We start from the raw sequence: 27,389 nt of genomic DNA on the forward strand, positions 1-27,389 counted from the left end.
ATAACCCGTTGCAAAACTAAAGAAACAGATTAAAAACCTTCCAACTGTTCTGACGTCTTAATTTATAAACCTAGCGGGGCACTAGGCTAAAAAATGAACTAAGCTACATGTAGCCCTTTTTTCTGATTTAAAAAGAAATGTTTGCTAAATTAATTGGGAAGGTTTAGACTGGGGAAACTCATCATTCATTGTATGAATCGCTTTTTTTATTGTAAGTAAATGTGTATAATGAATTGTTATTGATTGCTTTATATAAATATTTTAATGTTTATATGGGAATCATTTAGAGTATTTTGATGATTGAGGTCTGTAATTATGATTATTTATTTTAAATTTAAAAAGTAAATTGTCTCAGATGTATATAGCAAGAAACATGAAATTAATGCGCATGATTTCATGACACCAGTGGCCAAATTAAAAATAGTTAAAAAATCTAAACCGATTCTGATGACCAAAATGTGTTACAAAGTTAGAACTAATGCAAAAGCTAGGCAATTTTTTTAAATTGTTTAGAAAAAATGAAATGAAACACACCACTGGCGTGTTTCTAGCTATTTAAGCGAAGTCTTTCCGCCATACAAAGGAAAGTAAAACAAAAAATATTCAAAACCAAGCCAGGTGAATCTTCCAAATTTGGCCATCATTTGAGCATATTAAAGGCCTCCATAAAGGCAATTTATTTCTGATCGGAAAATTAATAATTCTTAGCATTCAAATAGGACCTCCAGCCCTTTAGTGCTTGGGCCCTAATGATGAATGTCATCTCTTTGGTTTGAGATAAAAAGAAGATGGCCGTAAAATCCCGTTCAACTTGATCTGTTTTGTTATTTACGAACATATGGCTGTAACAAACACATAAAAACTCCAAAGGTGAATGCAAATAGCAGCTCGCAGAAGAGTCAAGACAAAGCAAAAGTTCTAAATTGTGATTTTGGCTTCTGACAAGTAGGCTGCCACTGGCAGCGCCATTTTTTTAACTAGTCAACTCACTAAAAGGTTACAGCGACAACTCAAATATGCACAGAATCAAACTATTTTTTTTGACTACGATCAGGTCATTTCCAGTGTTTTTTCAGAGTGCAATTATTTGGCAAATAATACTACACAATGCCCAACTCACAAAAGTTGTCCTGAAAATTACAAAATGTGTCATTATGACTAGTTTAAGAAACTTCTGAATGCCAGTCAAATCTGTTTTAAAATAATCATTTTTCTGTTTTCTGATAAATTAAAATAGGGAACAATTTAAAAATATCTGTTCAGTTATTTTTATGTCAATATCATATGTATATATATATTTATATATATTTTTAGGACGGTGAAAAACAGATAATTTTGGATACCGCACCCAAAATTGAGCGCAAAACAGCTGTGAAACTTAAAAAAATCTTGTTCTCCAGTAACAAACATTTTGTGTTTGCTATTAGTCACGCAACTGTGGGGTAAAATGAACATTTTTAAATAAACCTCTCTGGTCCTGATAAATACATAAAATAATTTTGTTGAATTTCCCAAAATAATCAAACTTCTTGTTTACCCAAGAAAAGATCTATAATAGCTTTCTGTATTATCTGGAATAATAAAAAAGTGTTTTTTCAAGTCTGACAATTGTTTGAAACAAATTCTAGGGTGTGAATTCTATAACTGATCTTGTTTTCTCCAAATCTCATTTAATTTTCGAATTAAAAAATACTATAGGATGTTGGGGTATCTAAAAAAAAAATATATATATATATATATATATTATCATGTCTGCATAATGAAAATAAATGTGAAGCAAATGTCTGAAATATTTCACATAGTACATACTTTAACATACTATTATGTCGTTGCAAAAGATATGGTTACGTGTGTCCATATAGTAAGTATTAATTTATTTCCCATTCCACTTATTCAAATAGGTATCAACAGGGGGAGTGGAGCTTATCCCAGCTAACAATGGGTGGTAGGCAGGCCACACCCATATTTAGTTTCCAACCAATGCATATTAAACAGTGGAGAAGGGGGAAAAAAGCACGAGAACTCTTCAATAATTCACACCCAAAAATTATTAGTCATAAACAGCCGCCAGACCAGAGACAACACAAATATAATGACAAACTGTTGTATTATCCAATAATTTTTCAGTTTGTCCTGAATTTTACGAGCATGTTCTGATAAGCTAATTAAAGATTCAAATGAATGTCAGGTGCGCTGTGTCTTGATATATTGAACAAAATGTTCAATGTCCTGATAAATAATCAATAAATAAACAAACAAGCAAAATCAAAACAGATAAATACAGTTCATTTTTGTAAAGGATGATGAAATAACCTACTACCAGCCCTTTTTTTTTTTGTAAGAATCATCAGTTCCTACTTCATCTTCCCAAGTCCTTCAAAAGCTGTTTCCCCACACAAAAGACAAACAAAGACTGACTCCTTCTGACATCCAAACAAATTCCTTGACTGGACCTGAAGGATGGTGAAAAAAAGCTCATAAAGTGAAGACGTCAGGCTTTTACTCATTTAAGTCTGCAGCAAAGTGACCATAAGAAAAACAAAACAAAACCAGTCCAAAAAAGCATACGGAAAAAAAACTGTGCCAATGGGTGTGAATTAAAGAAGACAAGGATGACGAAAGATTTGTGAACCCTCGTCTGTATTGGTGTGTGTGTATGTGTGTGTGTGTGGGAGTGCGTGATTACAAAGTCTGCAGTGTTTGTCAGGATTTCCCCGCCATCATCAGAGCTGGTACCACTTCTTGTCTTTATATTTCAGCATCATCTGAGGGATGAAAAAAATAGTCAGGAGGAATATAGGTTACAAAGCACAAAAAAACAACATCATAAATTCACTGGCGGGATTAACGTGAATGAAAAAGACTCGTTACTCTTTCAAAATGAATTAAAATGTACAAGTTTAGATCTTACGACATGCGCGTGCTTGGAGAAGGAGTCTGCGCTGGCCATCATAGCGGCTGTTCGTTCCTCCAGCTCGCCAAGCTTCTGTCCTCGCTCGTCCAGAGCTATTCGTGCACGGGCCAGATCGCCTACTACGCCCGATGCTGCGCTCTTCATGCCCTCCATGTTTCCTGGACCAGGAATGTGCTGGGCAAGACTGCGGGAAGCTTTGCCACTTCCTGTTTCACCAACTACATTATAGAAAAACAACAGGCCCCATAATGTTAACAGATTTGCTCTGATTAATGGTGATCGATGTCTGAGTAATTGTGACTCGAAAGGGGCTGCCAGTCAACTGAATGTATTTATTTACCGTAGTTTTCAAAAAGTCTCACTAACCCCCAAAAAGTACTCAATGACAGGGAGAAAATACATATATGTTAGGCTACTGAAGGTCCCTACAATGTGGACTTCTTGTGTGTGGCTCTAGTCTTTTACCTAGGTCTACAATGTCTTCTGTGTCTTTGCTTGCTACTGTCTTGCTACTGCAACCAAGGAAATTTCCCAAATACGGGATGAAATAAAGTTCTAGTCTAATTTAATTAATTCGCACTGGAGAAAAGGGAGGATTTTAGGGCAATTTTGTAACCTGAATTAAATAAAACCAAAATTTATAAGAAAAACTCTAATTTGAAATGTTACTAGCACTTTATTATGCATGCAATATTTAAAGCACATGACAAAATTCTGAATGACTGGCTCAATTTATATATATTAAAAAAAAAAACAGGATTTAAAAAAAAAACGTCAGAAGACTCTGCTTCTTCTTCGGTGCTCTTGCATGAAGAAAAAGCAATATTTTCAATAAAATATATATAAATATAAATGATAAAAGTAAACATGTATTTGAGTGATTTGTAGCACTCACAGAGATCTTCTCGATCTAGCGACTGAGCTCCTCCTCCAAACAGGCCTTTAAAGAAACCTCTGTTGGGAGCCTCTGGAGTCTCCACTGGTGTAAATAACTCACTTAGCATCTCCTAGGAATAAGACACAAAATGCTCTTTAAAATAAAATAAAAAACTGCTCTAAAGCACCGGAAGGAGGCAGTTTTATGGTACCTGCAGGTTGTCGCAAGTTTCTTGGCTGTAAGTGATCCTCTGCACCTCTGTGGGGGAGGTGAGGTAGAGAGCCTGGCCAAGATTGGAGAAACAGAATGTTCGTGCTATCCGCATATCCGTGAGGGGCAGGTAGTTGACGTCCACCAGAGGCCGAAGACTCGGCAAACTGTAGACATACACATTATTACATTGAGAACATAGTTTCTTTGGCATATTATCACGTTCAACCATCACAATAAGGAAACACGTTTAAAACCCTACGACTCTTCAATCGGCTTTAATATTCCATAAAATCTCATTAAACTCATTGGCTGCAATGAAAGATTCAGTCGGATTCGCAGCCAATCCTCCCAGTTTAAATGAATTGGACCAAGATTGTTGGCAATTTCAGGCAATAGGTTAAAAAGTAAATTTTCTATTATAATATGTATATTTCTATATAAATGTATAAAACTTTGTTTCCGTTTTACAAGTTATAAATTAAAAAGAAAATATTCTGTGATTTTTCATTCATTCATTTTCCAAACCGCTTATCCTCACAAGGGTCGCAGGGGGGTGGTGGTGCTGGAGCCAAGTGGGGAACACAAGGAGGCGGACAACCATTCACGATGACACTCATACCTCAGGGCAATTTAGATTTTAGAGTATTCAACCATGCACCTGGATCTCGCCATTATTTCATATTGTTATTTATTTAATAGCTTTAATAAAAAACGACAATTATTCATTTTATTTAAAAAAATGTGTTTGGGAGGCAATTCATCTTGTGATGATAAGCAGTCTAGAGAATTAGTGAATATAATAAAAATTAATTTTACAAAAAATGCACAAAAGAGAAGGAATTTATGTAAAATCTTATTTGTTATCAAAGCGATGTTATTTAATAATGTTAGTGTTATTTGGGGCAATGAAAAAAAGTGCATTGGTGTTTTCTTATTCATTTTTAGGATTCAATTTCTTTTAAAAACAACTATATTAACAAAATAAACATTAAAAATGAAAAAAGAATACAATAGTCGGCATAAAATTTTGCAGACGCCAGGTCTTTGGCAAAATTTCTAAACAACTAAAAGTCACTTTTCCTGAGTTAGTGTTACTGCACAAATTAACTGTCTGCCACTGAGTGATCAATGTTAAATTTACATGGAGCTCTTGGAAGAGGTGAAATACCTGAGGGTCATGATGTGTCCGTTGGCACAGAAGCAAGCGATGCAGTTGGCTCCAGCCATCTGCACGACGTCGGCCCTTAGCACGAAAGATGACTCGGTGATGCTATGTTTGTAGACCCGTGTCTGGGATGGCATGGCTAACACTTTGGCCTGCTTCTCTGAGCAAAGAACGGCAAACTGCGAGTCCTGGCCCTCCTGCCACGAAGGCAGCGACGCAGGCCTGCGCCATCGACTCTTTTCCTTCTCTTTCTCTTCATCAGAGGCATTATGATCGTACCAGGGCTCGTAAGAGGCGGACAGGAGCGATCCACTGGCGTCAAGCAAGGCCATTGTTAAGATACCTCCTTTGAGTTTGGCTATCGTGCCTGAAAGAGACCAACATATCAAATTTACATCACATTTAAAAGTGTCCAATATGGGGAAAAATAACTATCACGATCTAGGCCATTTTTGAATCACCCACATAGCTATTACCACGGTATAATGTATTTCAATACAAAACAAAACAAAAATATACTTTGACAGTTTTCCCACTCACTATTTTGAAATCCTAACAAAAAGTTATGTGCTGCACACCTAGTATAAAAGCACACATGTACAAATGTTTTGCAAAATTTAAAGATAAATAGATATATATGCAACAAAATGTTCCTACCAAGAGTAATTTAAATTGTTTACAGCCATGTAGCACTAGCAGGCACTAAAGTATTGCGCCATTATATTCACCGCCTTAACCAACTTAGGCATGGACTTCACCAGAGCTTTACAAGTAACCGCTGGAATCCTCATCTACTTTTCCATGAGGACATCATGGAGCTGATGCATTTTGAAGACCTTGCCCCTCCCCTACCTTGCATTTTCAGATGTCCCACATATGCTCAAAGGGTTTAGGTCTGGGGATATGCTTGGCCAGTCCATCCCGTTTTCCCTCAGCATCTTTATAAAAAAAGTGGTCGTCTTAGGTGTGTTTTAGGTCGTTAGGATGTTGAATTATTGCTCCACGGCCAGGGAGAGCATCATACTTTGCTTCAGTATGCCACAGTACATGTTGACATTCATTGTTTCCATAATGGACTGTAATTATCCAGTCCCAAACAGTGTCCTACAGTCCCAGACCATGATGCTCCCACCACCAAGCTTGACTGTAGACAAGACAGACCTGTCTTTGTACTCTTTAGTCAGTTTCCACTAAATATGCTTGACACCATTTGAACCGAATACGTTTATCTTGGTTACATCAGACCACAGGGCATGGTTCCAGTAATTTATATCCTTAGTCTGACTGTTTACAGCAAACTTTTTGCAGACTTCCTTGTGCATTGTTTTTGGAAGAGGCTTTTTACCAGGACAACAGTTGAATGCATTGCTCTGTTACAAGTTATTTTGGAAATACAATAAATTTCTGTTATTGTCTAAATTCTAGAATGACTAATACTTTACACTGTATCAAGGTGTCCATCACTTGCTGTGCTGTCCCATGAAAAGATCGAATTTAAAAAGATGCAGATTTGTGATGTCAACTCACTTTTGTGAGACTGTATTTCTTATACTTTTCTTGATAATAATTTTACCCATCTTTTACATGAGGTGGCAGCGAACCCGGACATTAAAACGACTAAGTGGACAGCGGAGACTGAAGAACTCACTTACCAAACAGCTCCAAGTTTCAGGAAAGGTTTGCTCTAAAACCCATCTTCATCAAAATTGTGAACTAATGATATGTGCTGAACTAAAGTTGAAGTGCCCAAAAAAATGTGTCAGACAAGCAGCTTGTCACAGCTGCTTAATATCAGTTCAGCCAGCGGGTTCCACACTTAAGATTTAGAGTTGGCCGTGAGCCATAGGCGCTCATGGTTCGTGAGCCAAATATTTTCAGACCCCACCCCAGTTGCTTAATATCCACTATGATCAATGGCATTGGGTGAGTTAATCAATATTTTACAGTTTGATTTGATTCTGACTTGATAAGGCTTAACAATCCAGATGGAGTAATTTTACACATCACATATGTACACACTTAATTTTAAACACAACGAATGTTGATATATTTCTAACCCACTTACCGCAAGAAGAGATTCCCACTGGCTGGAGGAGCCTCTGGTCATCCCCGGGGGGTAAGCTGAGATCCATCAACATGACGGACCCCTGAGTTGTACCCACCAGCACACAGGGACTGGGTGTGCCATCCGTGGACTTCCTGGGGACCGTCTCACAAAAGCAGGAAGCGCAGATAGCCTCGCGGGACTCCCTGTCAATGCTGGTCACACTGGAACTACGTGAGCGGCTGAATGAGTTGTCCTTGGAATCTAGATTAAAGAGAGGGTGGGGCATTGTTTACATGTCAGGAAATCAACTTTTTGGACATGAGAACTTGGAAGGCTTTAGCAAATTTTCAGCACTTGTTTTGTTAGAATTGTACAAAAGTCCTTTGCAGTAATGTGGAAAGAGCCCGCACACAAGGTGAACCTACCAGAAGATTTATAAAAATAAAAAATAAATTAAAAAAAACTTTTCCCCTCTAGAAAATAGATGAAGGACACAGTGAAAAGAGGGAAACATGTGCAAGAAATACAAATGAAGTAACACGCAATTTTCTATTTCTAATATTTTTAAACACTGTATAGTCATAAGGTTGTGAGGGTATACTGGAGTAGAATTATATGATTATATATGTTTTATGGTCCAATGCAATCATATTACAAAATGATTTTTTTTCATTGTGAAGTCAAGTTTGCTTTGAATTAACCAACTTTTAACCCCTGGGGGAAAGGTTTCACTTCATCACTCAATTTGTCCTTGTAAGGACGTCAACTATATGGTCTATTACTGTTATTTGTGGACAGATCACAATAAATATGCACTCTATAGTTGTGCTTTTTTTTGGGTGAGCCAGGTGGTTCAATTAAACCATTCATTAAAAAAAATCCAAATATTGCACATAGGCCTAGTTCAGCCTGTAATAAACAACAGTTTTGCTCATATTGCATTTTCCCCCCTTTCAGTGTCATCACCACATTTTTGTTTAATGTATGCCAAGCCACCTTCTGAGATTTTTATTTGGATAGCCAACTTGAATGGCTTCCTACAAAAAAGAACCAGCAGGGACCTGCAGAACCTGACACACCAAAAGAGCACCACCAAGCCAAAAGAAAATGACCAAACTATCAGTTCGGTACAAATCACCGTCCTCCAAGTGCAGGGGTGTCAAACTCTGCCAACTCAGGCTCTACTACAAATCAACTAATGAAATAAAACATTTATTTTGATATACAGTGTTCCCTCGCTAGTTCGCGCTTCAGCTATTGCGGACTCAGAGCTTTGCAGATTTTTTTTCAGGAAAAAAAAAAATATTTAAGATATTAAATTAAAATTATAAATTACATCATTTTACAAGAGGTGGAAACAAAATATTCAATAAGAATTAGTAATAGCATCAAAAAAAGGCCAAAGAAATGGTCAATAACATGGCGAGAGTTCAGGAATTGCATTGATGACATCATGGCTGTTTGCAGGCGTATCTTCACCGCCCAAAAAAATAAAACAATGTTCACAACTCCCAATAACGATGTTTCTTACGTGCAAAAAAACTGCAGAAGATTCTCCATCCGGACTACTATGATGTTTTTGCTTGGTGGTGCTTTTGTGCGCCTTACACGTTTCTTTAAGCATTTTTGAAGGAGCACGCCTACTTCGCGGAAACGCAGCTATTGCGGGGGGTCCCGGTCCCCATTAACCGCGATAACCGAGGGGACACTGTATATATCTATATATATAATAATTTTTTGCAATTCTTGAGCTTCTTTGGATCATGGCATGATGCGCTGATCTTGTAGCCTACTTACTTCACTGTCTTACATATTCTATCTATATCAGTGATTCTTGATTCAGCACGTGGTGGTAATTAAGTGTGAGTGTTGCCTACAAAATTGAACTCAGATTTCCTACAATTGTGATTAGTCACATTTATTTTGTCATTTAACAAACGGGACAATTAGTTTTTCAGTGGGCCAAACAAGTTTTAAATTTTTTCTGCCTTGGTAAAAAATAAAATAAAATCATTTAAAATCTTAATTTTCTCTTTCCTTGGCGTGTTTTAATACTTTTCCAGGCAGGGCCAGGGAAAACAATCTCCTCAGAGCCCTCTGCAGATTCAACCCTCAAAACTGAGGCAGACAGACAAAATGCATTTTATGGGGTTAGGGTTAGGGTTAAAATAGCCAATATTTTTTTTCCTTTAAAAAAAAAAAGGATAATTCCATTATTTCTTGACTCCTTGATCTTTCATTATGGACTAAAGTGCACATGGTTTATTTTTACAGACAACAAAATATGACAAGCCTGGCCATGGGCCTTGAGTTTGACACCTTTGCATGACCATGTGAGTTAGTAACCGGTACCATGTGAGTTAGTAACCGGTACCATGTGAGTTAGTAACCGGTGCCCTGTTCAGCCAGGTCGATCAGTGGTGCACTCACTCATGTTGTGGTCTGAGTTTGCCATAGGGAAGACAAGTTTCAGACTTTTGCGAGTTGTCGTAGGTGCGCTGCTAGTGCTGTGAGAAAAGCGGTTCCTGGACGGGAGGGAATACCGCTCTGCCCGTGGTGTTAACACAAACATACTATGCCTTATATTGCTTAATACATTTTTTTAAAAACCCATGAAAACTGAATTTTAAAAAAAAGGTCAAGAAAAAAAAAGGAAATATTTAGCAGCTTAGGCTTACCCAGGTTTGACTTTTGCTCATTAGATGAGCTAATTTTCCGTGACATCCTGGCTGAAACACAAACACAAGATCCCTCTTTTGTGAGGAAACGACACTGGTGATGGGAAAAATGTAATTTTTTTAACGAATTAGCTGCTATTGATGGCAATAAATGTCAAAATCATTTCAGCTCGGAGTGGCTGACAGCAATCATTTGTTTGTGAATGGCAGCCAATGAGTTAAAAGGTGGTGATATGACCTGTATGGCAAACCGTTATTTTTCAATTGAGGGGATCAATGGAGACCAATAAATAAGATTTTTTGGTTTAAAAGAAATAGAAATCAATCAATAAATAGGAATGGCAGTTTTCGACTGCAGTTGCCAGAGTAAATATTATCACCACCCTTTCACAAACAATCAAAACCCTGCCCTGTAATAAGAAAAACAGCCAGAAAACACAGCAAAGAAGAAGCGAGGATTAGAAGAAAGCTCAACGGTTAGTGTGTCGGCACTACGGCAGCCCTGGAAGGAATCCTTAATGAAGCAGGTTGTCAGTTTTTCTTCTGAAAAGTACAATTTGACTCTAAATTGGGATAGCAAATTTGAAGCCTTGATTGGAAAAAGATCATGCAATTAATAGGCATTGTGGTCACAAAAAGCATGATTATAGTATTGAAAGACATTTTGATTCCACACTTTGGGTCTCATTGTGACAAAGGCAGAGAGCTTGTTAGAAGGCTATCGATCACAAGAGAGAGAGAGAATAAGGGGAAAAATGCACACTCGCTTTTGTGGCTGATACAGTACCAAAGTCATTGGCAACCGTCTTGGAAAAACGTCTGCTTTTGTACTTCACTGGAAATAGTTCACAAGGAAAGAAATGTCACATGTCGACACACCATCAACATACACACACACACACACACATTCAAGCGCATGAATATAAAGACATAAAAGATCAGACAAATGAACACACGCATACACACGTAGAAATTAGTGCTGGGGCATATGATAGAAGTGTCAAACTCTTGGCCTGGGGGGCAAATCTGGCCCACCACGCCAGCGAACTTAAATGGTTTATTGATTAACCCCACCCCTCGTCATTATAAAAAATAAATAAATAGTGTAAATTCATTGTCCATAATATATATTAGATAATATAATCCAACTACTTTAAATTAATTGTGTTGAGATAGTATAAGGCAAGGGTGTCAGACTCGGGTTGGTTCGCAGGCCGCATTATCATCAACTCGATTTCATGTGGGCCGGACCGTTTTAGATATTATAAATGGATTAAAAGAACTGGATTAAATCTCTGAATATTCATTTTTTTTATAGATCTAAAACAATGTTTATCTTAGCTTTTTTCTAAATATATATTTAGATTTTACAAAATGATTTTTTGAAAAACAAAATTTCTTACAAAAATTACAATTATTGACTTAAAAGGAGGAAAATCAGGAAATTTAATTTACATCTATACTCTTCATTTTAATTTGATCCTAAAACAGAAAGTCGGCACTCATGATTTACTTTCTCGGGCCACACAAAATGATGCGACGGGCCAGATTTGGCCCCTGGGCCGCCACTTTGACACCTGTGGTATAGGCAAATAAATTCTACTAGTACTGAAAGGCATCTTTCATTGTTTATTACGATTATGCTCGCAGCGGATATTGAAATCACACAAAATTGATTTATCGTTTAAATGCACAGTATGTCCTTTAGATTAGTTTAGTGTTACAATTTACCTTAATCAGAGGTAAAGATTTCGTACGAAGAGGGGAATCTTTTTTTTTTCATCTATAGCTTTGATCTTAAAAGTGCCCAGCACTAATAAGCGCAAAGAAAAAAATACACGCAGTCACACGGGTAGGCAAAGCAGAATACAAAACAGTACCCTTTTCTATGAACTTGACCTTGCGTTCATCGTCAGAATTACAAGGTGAAGTGGATCCTAAACGACGGATGGCAGTTTACACACAAGAACGCTCACACACACTTGCTCAATCAACGCCAATCCACCAAAGTCATCAAGTTCTCACCTGAGTTGGGGGACTTGCAGCGTTCCTCTGCTGCGTTAGGCCCATCATTGGAATCGCACGCCGCTGTTGAATGAAGAGGGAAAAAAAAGATAAAAATAAGTGAATTACCAATGTTAAGATGCTAGTTTTCTTTGCATAACCTCCACCATGATCTGGACGCTGTGGGTTGTGAAGCCATTATTCCAACAAACAAACCACTTATTCTTAAAAACTACCGTGACGCTAAAAAAGATCTAAGGGCACTACATCTAGATTACTGCAGGAATCCCTGTCTGATGTTTGGACTTACGGAAATGAGAGGAGCGCAGCCTTTTTACTGACTCACAATACATGAGAGTAACTCTGGATATGAAAGACACAGCCTCCGTGGGGACAGCTTCACCAAATCATACAGAAAGAGACCAGAAAAAATGAAGACAGGTGCACTGCCGCAATCTATGCAACAAAGAAAGCCTGCAAAAAGGGGCTTGTGTCTTAAAAAAATGAATGAAAATTCAAACCGATCAACGAGACCCGGTTCTAGAAGTGACTGTGTAGGTCTTTTCAGAAAGAGTCCATTTAGCCAAAGCACCTTCTCTGTTCGTGCCTCGCATACCGGGAACTCAATACCAACTACCTGACATGAACTCCCGTCCCTGAACCTCAATCATCTTAAAGACTGCTGGATGAATAACATTGTGATCACAACACTGCCTAGACCTGTGCTACTTGCATGTGTTTTTTTCTTCCTCCCCACTATTGCCTTATTGATTTTATCTTGGGTTTTTAACATCAACCTGCAAAAGAAACTGAAGATTGACATTAGCCTTTGGCTAAAATCTTACATATTTACATGTAGTATACGTTAATTAATATGTATTGCCCCTTTGTTAAATAAATCGGACTCAAGTCAATCCGTGAGGCAGACTAAAATGCAGTCAACGAGGATCAATGCATATACATCCCTAAAATATAGAGTTCTTAAAAATGTAATTTAGATTTTTCCACCAAAAAAACAAGAACAAGAACAAAGTGAGTGAGATCTAAAACCTTTTTGCTAAAAAATAACTTACTCCAATTTAGAAATGAGCATGCCACGTTTAGTTTTAATTAACATAAAAAAAACACACAAAAATAAAAAAAAAACAGAATTTTCCCCCTAAAAGTATTCCCCATTGTTTAATTGAATTATGATGTTAGACTAATGACAAAAAATACTACTAATAAATATCTAAAATGTGTACTGACAGAATAACAAAGCAGTGACAAGATTTCTGACCTCCGGAGGGCTGGCGGGTTTTGCGCGGGGAGCACGGCTGCCTCTGGTATGGTTCCGATGGGCTGTACAGCTCTGACATACCCATGTTGAGCAACAGTGTTTTCTGGAGGTAGTCCACCACCGCCAGGCCGCTGCTGTTACCAAACACTACCCTAGAGACACCACAGAAGATGTGAGATAAATATACAATCAGTTTAGTTATATATGGCATTTACATTTATCAGCTGCTATTAATAGCACTGGATCATTTCCTAGTGACAAAGTACAGTATATTCGCACAGTAACTGGTGTATGCACCCAAACTCATGATATCCATCAAAAATTTTACTGCTGTATCTCTGTAGTTTTAAATGTTATTTTGTGAATTATTTTAATTGAATGCCATTGATGGAGGAAGAGGTCTGGCGATACTCACAGTCCGTACGAAGAGTTTATGGCCAAGCTTGTGATCTGCTGAGGTGGCTCTCCACTCACCCACACCAGCTGGACAACCAGCTCCACCTGGTAGCCTGGAGACTGCTTCAAAGGGGTGCTGCGAACCCTGAATGCAAATGCAATGATAATTAGATTAGATAACTTTATTCATCCCGTGTTCGGGAAATTACACTGTCACAGTAGCAAACGGGTGAGAATTCAGACACTGGAAAATACATTTGAGACAAATAAATAGGTAATAAATAAGTTAATACATAAATAAGCGTTATATATACATACATACACACACACATAAATGTATATATATATGTGTGTATATATATATATATATATATATATATATATATATATATATATATATATATATATATATATATATATATATATATATATATATATATATATATATATATATATATATATATATATATATATATATATATATATATATATATATATATATATATATATATATATATATATATATATATATATATATATATATATATATATATATATATATATATATATATATATATATATATAAAAAGAAAGAATGGATTAGATTTATTGATGGGAATAATGCCCGGAGAAGTATTGAAAATCCAAAAATCTACGTATATTAATAAAAAAACAAATTATCCGTACTGTAGGCAAGGTATGTTGTCTCGTGGTCCATCAGCTGAAGAGTTACTGCTGTTTCCACCAGCCGAGGGCTGAGTGGAAGCGACAGTGGGTGGATCGACCTCCTGCGGGCTCATGTTCGGGGAGAGCTGTGTGGGGGTTTGGTCCCCGGCGGCATCGGGCGATTCGACATCACTCAGATCACTTTGCATGCGTACCTCTAAAAGCTATGACAAAAGAATAAAATATCTACGTTAGAAGTACTGCCCAAATTCCTGGACTACAGGTTCACAAGTCAAAAATTGTGTTATGATGAAGACAAAAGTATACTCGAGTCATGATGAATCCCAGTGCAAATGTAAGCTTCTTTTGTATATATACATATATATCTATTTTTATATATACACCTATATACATGTCTTTATTTAAAATTTTAAAAAATGAGACCAATGACTATTTGGCAAAATGATACCAATTTATAAAATGGCAAAAAAAAATAATAATGAAAATTTTTTTTAAATTGAATGGCTGAATCATGTTGAAAAGCAACTTATTTCTATAATCACCTGTACATCGGCGGCTGTGTTTTCCTGCTTGCTGAAGCGGTAAACAATGACATGTGCTGACACCCCGGCCACGGACAGCATCCTGCTTTCAGGGCACCAGCAGAGCGTCTGGATGGCAAAAGGGTCCTCGTCCACAATTTCTGTGTTAGCCTTCTCTTCCTTGCCACGGGTCCTCTCGAACACCTTGGCCGTCTTTAGCTTATACAGTACTTGGAGCATCACTGAGGGCGGAAGAAGGAAATGGACAGGTTGCCTTTAGAGCAAGGATAACAGAGTCCAAAAGTGTGTAATAGCTTGTTCCGTCTAATTTTAGTTCCATTAAAAATATTTTGGTAATATTAAACCACTAGTTATGTGTTACTTTGTTAATAGATGGCGATTAGGAGAAATAAAACATTTTATTCCAATCCAATATATTGTTTTTAGTGTTTTTTCAGAGGGTTGAAACTAATTACTCGAGGTACCACTGTAATGTGAATTATATGGAGTATTCAAGGAAAGCAGACAGATGATCTTTGTAATTAATCAAAAATAAGGATTGGAAACATTAGTTTTTTCTTTGGAAAACAATATTATTACAATTTAATTTTATTGTCCAAAATTGACCCAAAATTTCCTGAATACGGGATGAAATAAAGTTCTAACCTAACCTGAAATAATATTAAGGATTGCTCTAAAATGGGATTTGTGCTTTTGAATACTTACATGCAGACGCATCCCAAAATTTGATGGAGCCATCAGCGTGCCTATTTTTTAAGAAAAAAAAAGTTCAATAGCGTTAACCTTTTTTCATTTGGGATTTACTTACCCAGTGATGAAGATTTCTGGATAACTTTGTGTGCCTTGGCCCCAATTCCCCCCACTGACAGGCCAATCCTAGAAATGTTAAGTGAATCATTCATGAATATGAGAACAAGGCGTATTCCAGAATTGGATGACATTTGACATCTCACCACTTAAACGTTAAATAATTCACATACAAAAATACTAAAATACACAGACATACACACACACACAGACATACACACACACACAGACATACACACACACACAGACATACACACACACACACAGACATACACACACACACACAGACATACACACACACAGACATACAGACACACACATACACACACACAGACATACACACACACAGACATACAGACACACACACACACAGACACAGATACATAATTTATTAATCAGAAATGTGAAGGGAATTTTTTAAAAGAAATTTGAAGCCTAAACATCCTTCCATTCTGGAAAAACCATGAAGAAAGACTGAGGGCCCACCTTTTTACTGTAGCCTTGCCTCTTCTGTCGGCTACCCACAGAGTAAAGTGCAGGAATGAGTTCCGCCGGACAGTCGGCAAAGTATTCGCAGCAGGTCACCGGTGACTCATGGATACTAAGAGAATAGGGGTTCTCGAATATCGGGTACCCAATCTGGCCCAGGTCGATGACAACTAAATCGCTCTCCAGGAGGACGACAACGGCATATGGCTCCTGAAAATCTGAAAAATAAAACAAACAATTAGGAAAAGCAGAAAAGGTTAGCATGGTTAACGCCTTGAGGCTCACCACTTGGATAAGGCGTCTCGCACAATGTGAGGAAATCAACGATGGGAAAGTCCATCTCCAGGACGGCAGTGCTTTTCCCATGCATCACAGTCAAACAAGCTCGCCGACCCACCGTGTCATAGGACAGACCGCCGGACAGAACCATAAATGGGTCACTTAGAAGAGGAAATCATTGAAATTAATGTTAGTTTCTGTTAAATTTGAGTAGTCAATTGGGGTGTTTTGTACCTGTGCATCTGTGTAATAAGATCAGTACCAGGACTTAGAACAGGAATGCTTTTATAGACCCAATATTTTGGTGGCAAAAAGTTCTGATGGGAAAATTCCAAAGCACCAACACTAATATTAATATTTATTTATTTCTAGCTCATAAAACCTCATAATATTTAAGCAATATTCGAGATCTGTAAGGTTCAAGCATATTTTCCCGCGATAAATGATAGGCATGGATATTTTTTCTAATATATAAATATATATATATATATTTTTGTACCCCCTTGTCCTCCAACGCACATTTGCAGCTAAAATATTAATCACCGGATGAAACTGATATTTGAGGAGGGATTTGACTAATCGTGAAAATGATAAGCAACTATGTAATCGTTGGTCACATTTACGAAAGAAACGAGCATGACGACTCGAGTCTCGTAAAAACGTCCAATAGCAGATCACCAAAATTGCAAGACATTCTTGCTAGGCAATCTTTGAATAGCTTTACACCTACTTACATTTTGCGCCGGAGCTGACACACGCAACAGAATAACAGGAAAGGCTCCTTTCAGTGCGGGATGTGAAAGTCGGGTCACGTATAAGACAGGATGGGCGTGATGATGGGACTCACCCTGCCCGTGTGCTTTTGTACTCCACTTTCAGGATGGGCTTGCATGGCTCTGGCTTCTTGCCATCCTTGGGCTGCTTTCCTGGTTTCGAAAAGTGTCATGAGAATTCATTCAGTGCCGGCATATGATGGCGCCTACCGTGTGGCGTGATGATCTGTGCCGCCTTGGCGGGGGTTCGGATGTTCCACGTGGTTAGAGTACCATCTGAGTGGCTGCAAACAAACTGTTTTCCCTCGTGATGCCATGCGACCGAGTGGATGGCCTGGAAGTGCAAAGAACACACAACAGGATTTCACACTCAACGGGTATCAGAAAAAACTCAAAGTTGTGTGTTTATTAAAGCTGCCACAAATAAATTTGACAGTTGAATCATCACTGAATACCTTGGTAATCATCTAATCTATATCTATATTAATTTTGAGAGGAACCAAAATCGGTGTTTTTTAATGTATTGATTTATATATACACATATTTACACGTACACACACACACACACACACACACATATATATATATATACATATATATATATATATATATATATACATATATATATATATATATATACATATACATATACATATACATATACATATACATATACATATACATATACATATACATATACATATATACATATATATATATATATATATATATATATATATATATATATATATATATATATATATATATATATATATATATATATATATATATATATATATATATATATATATATATATATATATATATATATATATATATATATATATATATATATATATATATATATATATATATATATATATATATATATATATATATTGCACGAATCACATTCACAGAAATGGGACAATGGTACTCTTGAAATGGGCATAAATGTAAATGAGTTACATAACTATTGAAGATGAATCTTCCACCTTCTGTTGTGTTTGTGAACAGGCGGGATTCTGACACACTATATCGCGTGACAAGACACACAACACATTTGCAGGAATTGGAGTTGTGCAATGGCTTGTTACACTGCCTCACTCTTCCAGTTCGTTATAATAATGTTAATGAAGCATAAATAACATCAGACATTTTGCTTCCAGATGGTTATGAACGTTTTTCACTGGTGTCAGCAAGCCCAGTCCCCCTCTAATTTCTGTTAAGGCTGTATGATATGAAGTCGGAGACATTCCTCATTTCAGATGCAAATCAAGTTTTCAGTCAAAAAGCTAACCTTAAGACAAACACATGAACCTTGGACCAGATCCTTCCTGCCACATGACTTTGACGATTGCTGGATTGCACATTCCTAAAGGGTGTTGCCTTGTGACAAATTCAAAAATGAAGTGTGTCTGTTGCAGCCTAGTCTGTCATCCCTAGGTAAAATGGCGGCAAAGTTTTGTTCAAGTCTAATTTGTGCACATATAAGCTGTATCCTCGATTCAGTCATCATTTTATATGGCGGCGTATATGTGAAAAAAATACAGTATTTTTCTTAAGTCAGACACTCCCAGGTACCACTTTGCACCCCTCTATTTGAGAAGCACCGCTTTAGCATAAACCATACCTTGTAAAATCTTTTGCAAGTAAAAACTGCTTTCCTTTGATTTAATCTATAGATTGATTTTAACAATCATGTAAAATAAGCTAAATCAAAGATGTTTTGCCTGTCTAATTCACGAAGAAAAGTGCCACTGAAATCAACACCTGCAGTCTTTATCACATGATATGTTGTCTTGTGTTTCTCTTTTTTATGATGACATTACACAACAATGCCAAGGTGGAAGACGAGACATGAGAGTGGAGGAACAGAATAACAGGGCCTTACCTCATCATAATTGTAGCGGTAGTCAGCTTTTTTGGACTTCAGGTCCCATAACACCACCACACCACACTCAAATCCAATGAGTAGCTGCAGTGACAAAAGAGAGAAAGAGAGAGACAGGGAGAGGAAGAGAGAACAGGAGTGAGATAGAGACGCAACCTGCGTTTTAACATTCAGTGACTCCTGCATCTTCAATAGGCTTGCCACAAAGAATTATTTTGTGAATCAGCAATTATTTTTGCCGACTGTTCAGTTAATATATAAAGCACATTAATTACTGTTATATCACACTAGGCCAGAAATTTAGCTGTGAATATGCACTGGTACCCAATAATATGTCCTAAGAAAAGATGAACTATATCTAAGTAATTCTCATTGTTTGTTTTGAAATGCAAAAACAGGTTTTTGAAAATATCTCATTTTGATGAATAGCACAGAGGATTGCATGAATTTTTGCCTGAGTTCCGCTGGGTCAAGGAAAAACCCTTAAATGTTAATTCATTCATTCATTCATTTTCTGAACCCCATTATCCTCGCTAGGGTCACTCGGCAAAAGGAGTGGGGGCTTAGGGGGGCCTGCAGAAGCCATTTCCCATCTGACTTTGGACAAGTCGATCGTAGGGCACGAGGAGAAACAGAACCATTCACTCTCACACTCATAGTGGATGGCATCATTTACTGTAAGATCTGTCATAAGTATTTGTTCATATTCATGACAGATGTCATCTCAATATTATGAGTCTAGTTTTTCTTTTGCATTATGAAAAATGGGCCACCAAATTTTATAGGGTTGCTTAAAAAGGCAACTTGTAAGTCAATAATATCTTTAACCTCCTAAGACCCAAACTCTTGCAAGGCATACATTTTTATTTTCTCTTTGATATTGAGACTAATTGGGAACTGATGAGTGAAAAAACAAAGAATTATCTTTTTACATGATGTAATTTCTGAGAAAAATGATGTCCACATTATAATTTAACATGGTATTCAGCCAATCAAAAACATGTCCACGCATATGGACGCCAGGTCATAGGAAGTTTAATGATTCAGAGTTATTCAAAACAGACCTAAATTTATTTGGTAATTACTTAATTTGATGATAAAATGTGTGGCCCTAATCTTAAATTGTGTATTGGTCAAAGTGCAAATGTGTAAGTGATACTGAGAGAACTAACGTCTAAATTCCATCACAAAACACTCCTTCTCAAGGAAAACTCTATTTGGCCATGCTTTGAATCTCTTTGTGGTTTTGGATACATGTTGGTAAACAGCAGTTATTACCTTTCCTTCGTCCATGGGGTTATCACTGATGTGCACTACTGGCCCTGGGTGTGTCTTGGTGGATCTGTGCAGGTGTTAACACGGAGGAAAGAAAAACAGGCATCTACAGTTAACTGTTGTTACATTCTCCCCATTAGCATGCAGCTAACATTACATATGGACAGGAAACTCTTGTATTCACATGCTGTTGTTAGCCTTGTTACTTTCGGGGGAGGAAAAAAAAAACTTCAATCACATTTTACAAGAAAGCGTGCTAAGGGAAAGAAAAACAGTAAAGAAGGAAGGGAGCCCAGGGTCATATGAGGACCCGGGAGAGATTACAATAAGTGGAGACTGCATCACCGTGGCAACAGTGAGAGAAAAGAGATGTGAGCCTGGCCTACGAGAGAAGTGTCACCGCCTACAAGTACAGCGGTCTGGTTCGGCCGACTAAAGATGTCGTTGCTGCTAATGGGTTGATACAGCGGCAGTAAGGGGGAACGAATGGGAGAGGGAGGTTGAACATCCAATGGTATCTCCACTCAATAATCAACAAATGACACAACACATTTGTAAATAAAATAAACAATAAGTTGCGGGTATAATTTTGAAACAATCTACATCTATTTGTGTAAAACAATGTGTTGGGGTATTTATTTGACAGAAATGTTCCACTGAATACTTTCATTCTGTGAAAAAGCTGTTTAAAAAAATATATATACATATATATAACTATATAAGATATTTTTTTTCATATCATGATGACAATTTTTGTCATATTGCCCAGCTCTAATATTAACAATATTTTTTCATCATAGAGTCTAAATCACAGGCAGGTTAATACAGATGGTTATAAACCAAGCTGTTTGAAAATCTGTCGAGAATTAGTGTTGGGGAAACAGTATTATAGTGGAGAAAATCACTCACCTTAGATTCACTGCCATAGAGCCAACTGAAGACTTCTATTTACTAATGCTGCCAACTCAAGACTTTTTGCATCTAACTCTATATACTTGTGTCTATAGCACTCCCAAAATTAACTTTCAATGAACTTTCTTGTATTTAATTAATTTCCAGCTAGTAACAAGCGTAGATATTACATTTATATGAACTGTGAATGCTCATCTTTCCATGCAATTGGCAGCACATCCTATTCATTTTGACTGTGAGGTTGCCTCTCCCAGGCAAAATCGATTGGACATCTGGCATCCTCAATGCCAGTCAATGAAGGCCTTAAATAAGATTGTGTTACATTGGGCTAGTTACTGAACAGTATAAATCGTTTTACATGTATTGCCTAAAAGTCCAAGAAGACAGCAAAAAAAAAATAGGACTCACAGTTCGATGGCTTTGTTCCACATAATAACGTAGCCTGAAAGGGTGAAGGATTCAACGTTGACGATGTGGATATTGCCTCTTTCCGTGCCTATGTAAAGCCACTTGCTCTGGAAGGGCAGGTGACAGTACGTGATTCTGTGGAATGAAAAGTGATTCTCACTTACGCTTAAAAATTAATGCTACGAGACAATTAGATTTCTGAAAAATGATGACATCACAAGAGAAGAGGAGCAAAAATGAGTTGTGAATGGCTCAATAGAAACGGAGTATTGGTTCTATTATGAATAGAAAATTGAGAGTAGAAGAGTGGGTCCTGAAGAAAAATATAGATACTAAATATATTAGAAAGAACAGTGTTTCCCACCGTTTTGCATTGAAAATAATCTCAAGCGACACCACCATCTGAAAATCTTTTAATTTAAAACTATATAACCTATATAAACAATAGTTCATCTTTAATGTCGCTGGTGACTTCAACAAAGCGTGTTTAAAGACTGTTCTGCCTTAGTTTATCCAGTACGTGAAGTGTCACTCCAGAGGAAATAAAACTCTAGATCATGTTTATTCTAATATCAAACATGCTTATAGAACCACAACCCTGCCTCACTTGGCTAGATCTGACCATCTCTGCCTATCCCTCACCCCCGCAAACACCTGACCATTGCTCCCGACACAGTGGTTGGGAAACACTGTACTAGAAGAATTAGACACATTGGAGGAGGCGCTAAAACACTACAGTGGTACCCTCTTTGTAATGTCTCTGGTCGCAACTCCCTCTTTGTTATGTCTCTGGTGGCAACTCCCTTTTTGTTATGTCTCTGGTCGCAACTCCCTCTTTGTAATGTCTCTGGTCGCAACTCCCTCTTTGTAATGTCTCTAGTCGCAACTGCCTCTTTGTAATGTCTCTGCGAGCACTGGGCGGAGCGGTGCATTTTTTTCATCTTTTTTTCCCCCTTAGCCTGTTAGCTCCTGTTGGTGGAGCGATCACTAATTCAACTACTTCTCGTTGGCAAGTGTTCGTGCGTTATCCTATTGTGAGGATATTTGTGTGGAACATTTTGGGAATATTTTGAAGGGAATACAAACTCAAACAACCCTCGATATTGACTGAAAGTAAGTGTGGAGGCGGGACCAACAGAGCCAACACGGCTGGAACAAATGTATAAAAATGTAAAACAAAATTAGAGTTACGTTTATTGTCAAGTTAGATTAAACTTATTTTTGAGTGTGTCTGCATTGTAATCCAAGTTAATTTAAATTTCTTTATGTTATATTACGATTCACCGTTGCTAAAAGAAGGAAATAGACCCATCGTATAAAATAAGTAAAATCATTTTTTTCAGAAGAATAAATCCCCCCAGCATCAGGTAACCAATGGATTAATGACTAGTTAGTTGATGAGTCATCACTACAGCTTTACATGAGATGTGGGCAGAAAACCTTCAAATTGTACTGTACCTTTCCCTGTTGAACTTGAGCGAATGCAAGATGGCGGGGATCTTTTGTCGCAAGTTCCACAGATGGATGCTGTCATCAGCTAAAGCACTCACTAGCGCCCCCTGAGAAAAGAAAAGGAAAAGTATATCCCACAATTATTTAAAAAAATGTTTTTGTTTATTTTTTGTCAATTAATTAATAAACGTAGTCAATGAGTGCAAATATGTACAACATTTATTGAGATTGTGAAGGCATACGTATGACAAAAATAAAATTCAAACCTCATTGATGAGGAATTGTAGCTGAATCACGGCAGCGCCACTCTCGTGTTGGCAAAAGCACTCCACGCCTGCACGGCCGAAACTGTGGGTTGGCTCAGTTAAAGAACAATAAAGTTGGAAAAAGGTGGAGACGGCAACCAACTGCCAAATTCATGTCAATGAGTAATGTTGTGTCACATTTAAGTCAAATAAGTAAAATTACTATTTTACTTTTTTTTTACTATAAGCTGCCCTAGTCAATGGCATAGGAACCAAAAAAACCATGGCTTTAACCCACGTAGCTTTATCCTGGGTTGTTGCCCTGGTGAGTGACACCGAAAGCACACCATTGAAAAAAATAAACAGATTTTAATTTCAGATTATCAATTATTAGAGTTGCAATATCCAGGTTTGCTTGTCGACTCTGGGGTCATAACATGTAAAATATTTACCCTAATATTAACTGACTTATTTGAGATTTCATTTGGTCATTGGAAAATTGATAAAAGAAAAAAATGCAATTTTAGACGGTTCTCCAGAATTTAAAAACAATTATTTTCAAAGCATTATTTTGTCTTTTAGTGTTGGTCTCAGGATAAGTCAGCTGATTGTAAATGCTTGGGTTTGGTATGTACTCATGTATTCATTAAAATTTGTAGGTCGGGATGTCCAATTCTGAAACTACTCAAATATCAGATTAGCCCACACTTGATATGAATCCTATAACGCGGATTACGGTTTGTCAATTTTACACATTTGGCATAAAAAAAAGTCCAAAGCAAACCATATGTTGACATGCCTATCTCAAGATCATACTGTAATTATCATTCAACATTTACGGCAGCACTTACCTGAACAAGCAGTCAGTGGTGCTTCTACAGTAATTGACAGATTAAACCATTGTAGCAGAAGAAACGTCTGGCAAAAGTTGACATTTATTACTTGTCGGTGCCTCATTGAGTTCAGGCTTATTGAGTGGTGTCGGCCTTTCCAAAATACGGGGGTTGGCGAAGGGCAATCGATGCAACTTGTCTTCTGATAAATGGACCAATTGCCTGAGCGACAATAATCCCATTGGCCCAAGATCGCCCATTAAAAAGTGAACACAACCGTTTCTTAATCAGGAAACATGACAGCACCGGGCCACATCCAAACCAAACAACTCTGCATTTGAAACTTTAACTCAAGAGATCCGTCTGTTTCCAAAGATAATTTCAGAAGAGTTCCTAGATATGTGAATCTTTTAGTCAAAATGCCAAATTGCAGCCCGGTGTATGTGTGTGTATATGTGTGTATGTGTGTGTACATGTGTGTATGTGTGTGTATATGTGTGTATATGTGTGTATATGTGTGTATATGTGTGTATATGTGTGTATATGTGTGTATATGTGTATATGTGTGTATATGTGTGTATATGTGTATATGTGTGTATATGTGTGTATATGTGTGTGTATAAGTGTTTATATGTGTGTACATGTGTGTATGTGTGTGTATATATATGTGTGTGTATGTGTGTATGTGTGTATATATATGTGTGTGTATGTGTGTATATATACGCACATATGTATACACATATGCGCCCCCCCCCCCCCACACACACACACACATGCACGCACGCACGCGCACACACACACGACCTCAAACTGGTACACAACTCACTTTGGCTTTGCTGCCCTTGTACCTATCTATAACTATACCTATCGTGATTATTGATACACAACTTATGATTATTACACACCTTAGACAAATACTCTCTGTACAGTTAAAACCAAGGATACAGCCTCAAAGCACCGTTTTGAGTCCCGACTGCCAAGATCTTCTGCACAGGGTCGAAGGCCATGGAGGACGGCTGATATGGAAAACCATGCCGTACAGTCTATGAGTGAGACAAAGCATGAAGCGAATGAGTGTACAAAAAGAATAATCATCAGAGAATTTTCATCATAACAGAGCCAAGCAATTAGAATCTCAGTTTTTCCTCACAAAACACTGATCCAAAGAAGGTTATCCTTTTGCTTTGAAATTACCATTTATAAAAACAATGTGAAAATAATTGTTTATTTTCAATCATTAATTCATCTTTCGAGTGTCTTAACCTCATTACAGTAGTGAACTGGTGGAGCCTTTATTTCCTTTCATTTTCTGTTCCACTTATCTTCACAAGGGAGGAGGGGGGTGCTGGAGTTTATCCCAGCCAACTATGGGCATCAAGCGAGTGACACCCTGGATTGGTGGCCAACCAATCACAGGTGCTGTGGCCTATCCCAGCCAACTATGGGCACCAAGCGGGTGACAACCTGGATTGGTGGCCAGCCAAACAAAGGTGATGTAGCCTATCCCAGCTACTATGAGCATAGGTAGGGTTCCCACTGAATTGGCAACTTGCCAGCCAATTGCAGGAAACAAGACAATAAATCATTCATACACACACCCATACCTGCAAACATTTGAAGTGTTCAATTAGCCTAACATGCATATTTTAGGGACGTAGGAGGCAACTGGAGCACCCGCTGAAAGCTCACAGCGGGCACGGGGAGAACATGCAAACTCACCACAGTGAGGACCGACCCGGTATCTAACCATTGAGCCCAGATCTATAAGGCGAACGCATCTTAGTATGTTTTCCTATTTTTTTCATCTCATTTTACATCTTTCAAACAAAATTAAAAACTTAGAACATTTTTAGAGGCGGCCCGGCAAATGAGTGGTTAGTGATTCAGCCTCACAGTTCTGAGGTACTGGGTTTGAATCCAGGTTTGTCCACCTGTTTGGAGTTTGAATGTTCTCCCCGGTGTGGATTTTCTCTGGGTCCTCCAGTTTCCCCCACATTCCAAAAAACATGCATGGTAGGCTGATTGGACACACTAAATTGCCCATAGGTATGAGTGTGAATGGTTGTCCGTCTCCTTCTTGATGAGAATGACTATTGTTAATATAGGCGACATAGTTTTAAATGAAAAGATGTTCAGATGGTGGTCTCTTGAGATTTTTTCAGTGCAATAAGTGTGCCGCAGCTCTTAAAACGTTGTGAAACACTGATTTAGAGTGTTCAACCAGCCTACAATGCATGTTTTGGGGATGTGCGAGGAAACCAAAAAACCCAGAAAAAAAACACACACAAGCCCAGCACGAACATGAAAACTCTCACATTTGTTTATATAAATAAGGTAAAATTCCATTGAATTAGTGGTATCGGATATGATACGGATAATGAAGTAATAATAATTTTGTGACCCCACACATTTTCCACGGCGCAGTGTCATATCGACTCCCTCAACCATGCGAACAAGAGTTACCCAGTTCGGTTTAACGAGCCAGCGAGCCCCGCAGGCTAGCCGGGTCTGAAAGAGTGAGCTGGAGGCGGCAAGTCAGTGCGGTGCAAACACGCTGTTTGACAGTAAGCCGCCACCACACACAAACTGCACATGAGACTCAAACTCCTTTAGGAGTATACACATGCCATAATCGGCGCTGTCACCCCCGGAAAAGGAGCGAGAACTACGGTACCTTGCAAAGCTGGAAATGCTCCGACTGCAGGGTCTCCGGGACGGCGTCGTTCTCTTTGGCGGCCCCCACTTGAGCGGCAGGGGACGACGACGAAGATGAGACCGAAGTCAAGCCATCCAGCACCTTCCGAATGTTGAACTTCTTCATTTTCTTTGGCGGTGCGATCCGGAGGATGGGGTGCGAAGAGAGTTGAACCGGGATGCCGTCAACTGGCTAACCGAGGGAGGGGAGGGTTTAGCGAGGCAAGGAAAAGGCGCTTAGCCGCTAGCTGGTTCGCTTGACTCTACACTTTTCAACGCAGTTCTGTGTCCATCTCGCGGGCCGCCGAGCCGGAGAATCTCACCGAACGTCATCGACTAATAGCTGCCCCGCGTCGTGCGACGGCGTCAATCTGGCATTTACGCGTCTTCGGTAAAGAGGCGACTAGACCAGCTGTCGCTGCGGTCCCCGCTACCACCGTCAGCCCGTTTCTGTGCCCCCCTCCCACAAGCGACGAGCGGGGCGGAAGGACGGAAGCCAGCTATCCGCTAGCTACTAACAAGCTAA

General features: G+C 38.1%; 1 protein-coding gene across 8 annotated transcripts; it reads right to left on the reverse strand.

The window, feature by feature from the left end:
- Positions 1 to 2,483: 2,483 nt before the first annotated feature.
- On the reverse strand, positions 2,484 to 27,389 carry LOC144206368 (syntaxin-binding protein 5-like). 8 transcript variants are annotated; one of them, XM_077731319.1, is made up of 29 exons: positions 27,187 to 27,389; positions 26,844 to 27,056; positions 25,115 to 25,212; positions 23,358 to 23,439; positions 23,098 to 23,198; positions 21,640 to 21,774; positions 20,323 to 20,386; positions 19,045 to 19,128; positions 17,361 to 17,484; positions 17,225 to 17,303; positions 16,384 to 16,538; positions 16,096 to 16,316; positions 15,611 to 15,678; positions 15,508 to 15,548; positions 14,803 to 15,023; positions 14,261 to 14,463; positions 13,593 to 13,718; positions 13,178 to 13,329; positions 11,920 to 11,982; positions 11,775 to 11,831; positions 10,682 to 10,729; positions 9,895 to 9,945; positions 9,647 to 9,763; positions 7,235 to 7,477; positions 5,173 to 5,536; positions 4,003 to 4,168; positions 3,810 to 3,921; positions 2,912 to 3,132; positions 2,484 to 2,765 (listed from the first exon to the last, which is right to left on the reverse strand). In XM_077731319.1, the coding sequence occupies exons 2-29, from the start codon at positions 26,988 to 26,990 to the stop codon at positions 2,724 to 2,726; spliced, it is 3,585 nt and encodes a 1,194-aa protein (XP_077587445.1). In that variant the 5' UTR covers positions 26,991 to 27,056; positions 27,187 to 27,389; the 3' UTR covers positions 2,484 to 2,723. The 8 variants fall into 8 exon arrangements, with proteins under 8 accessions (XP_077587445.1, XP_077587443.1, XP_077587446.1 ...); XM_077731317.1 differs by having other exon boundaries at positions 26,844 to 27,389; XM_077731320.1 differs by lacking the exon at positions 11,775 to 11,831 and having other exon boundaries at positions 26,844 to 27,388.

This window comes from Stigmatopora nigra, chromosome 13 (assembly GCF_051989575.1).
Source record: "Stigmatopora nigra isolate UIUO_SnigA chromosome 13, RoL_Snig_1.1, whole genome shotgun sequence".
Classification (NCBI taxonomy): Eukaryota; Metazoa; Chordata; class Actinopteri; order Syngnathiformes; family Syngnathidae; genus Stigmatopora; species Stigmatopora nigra.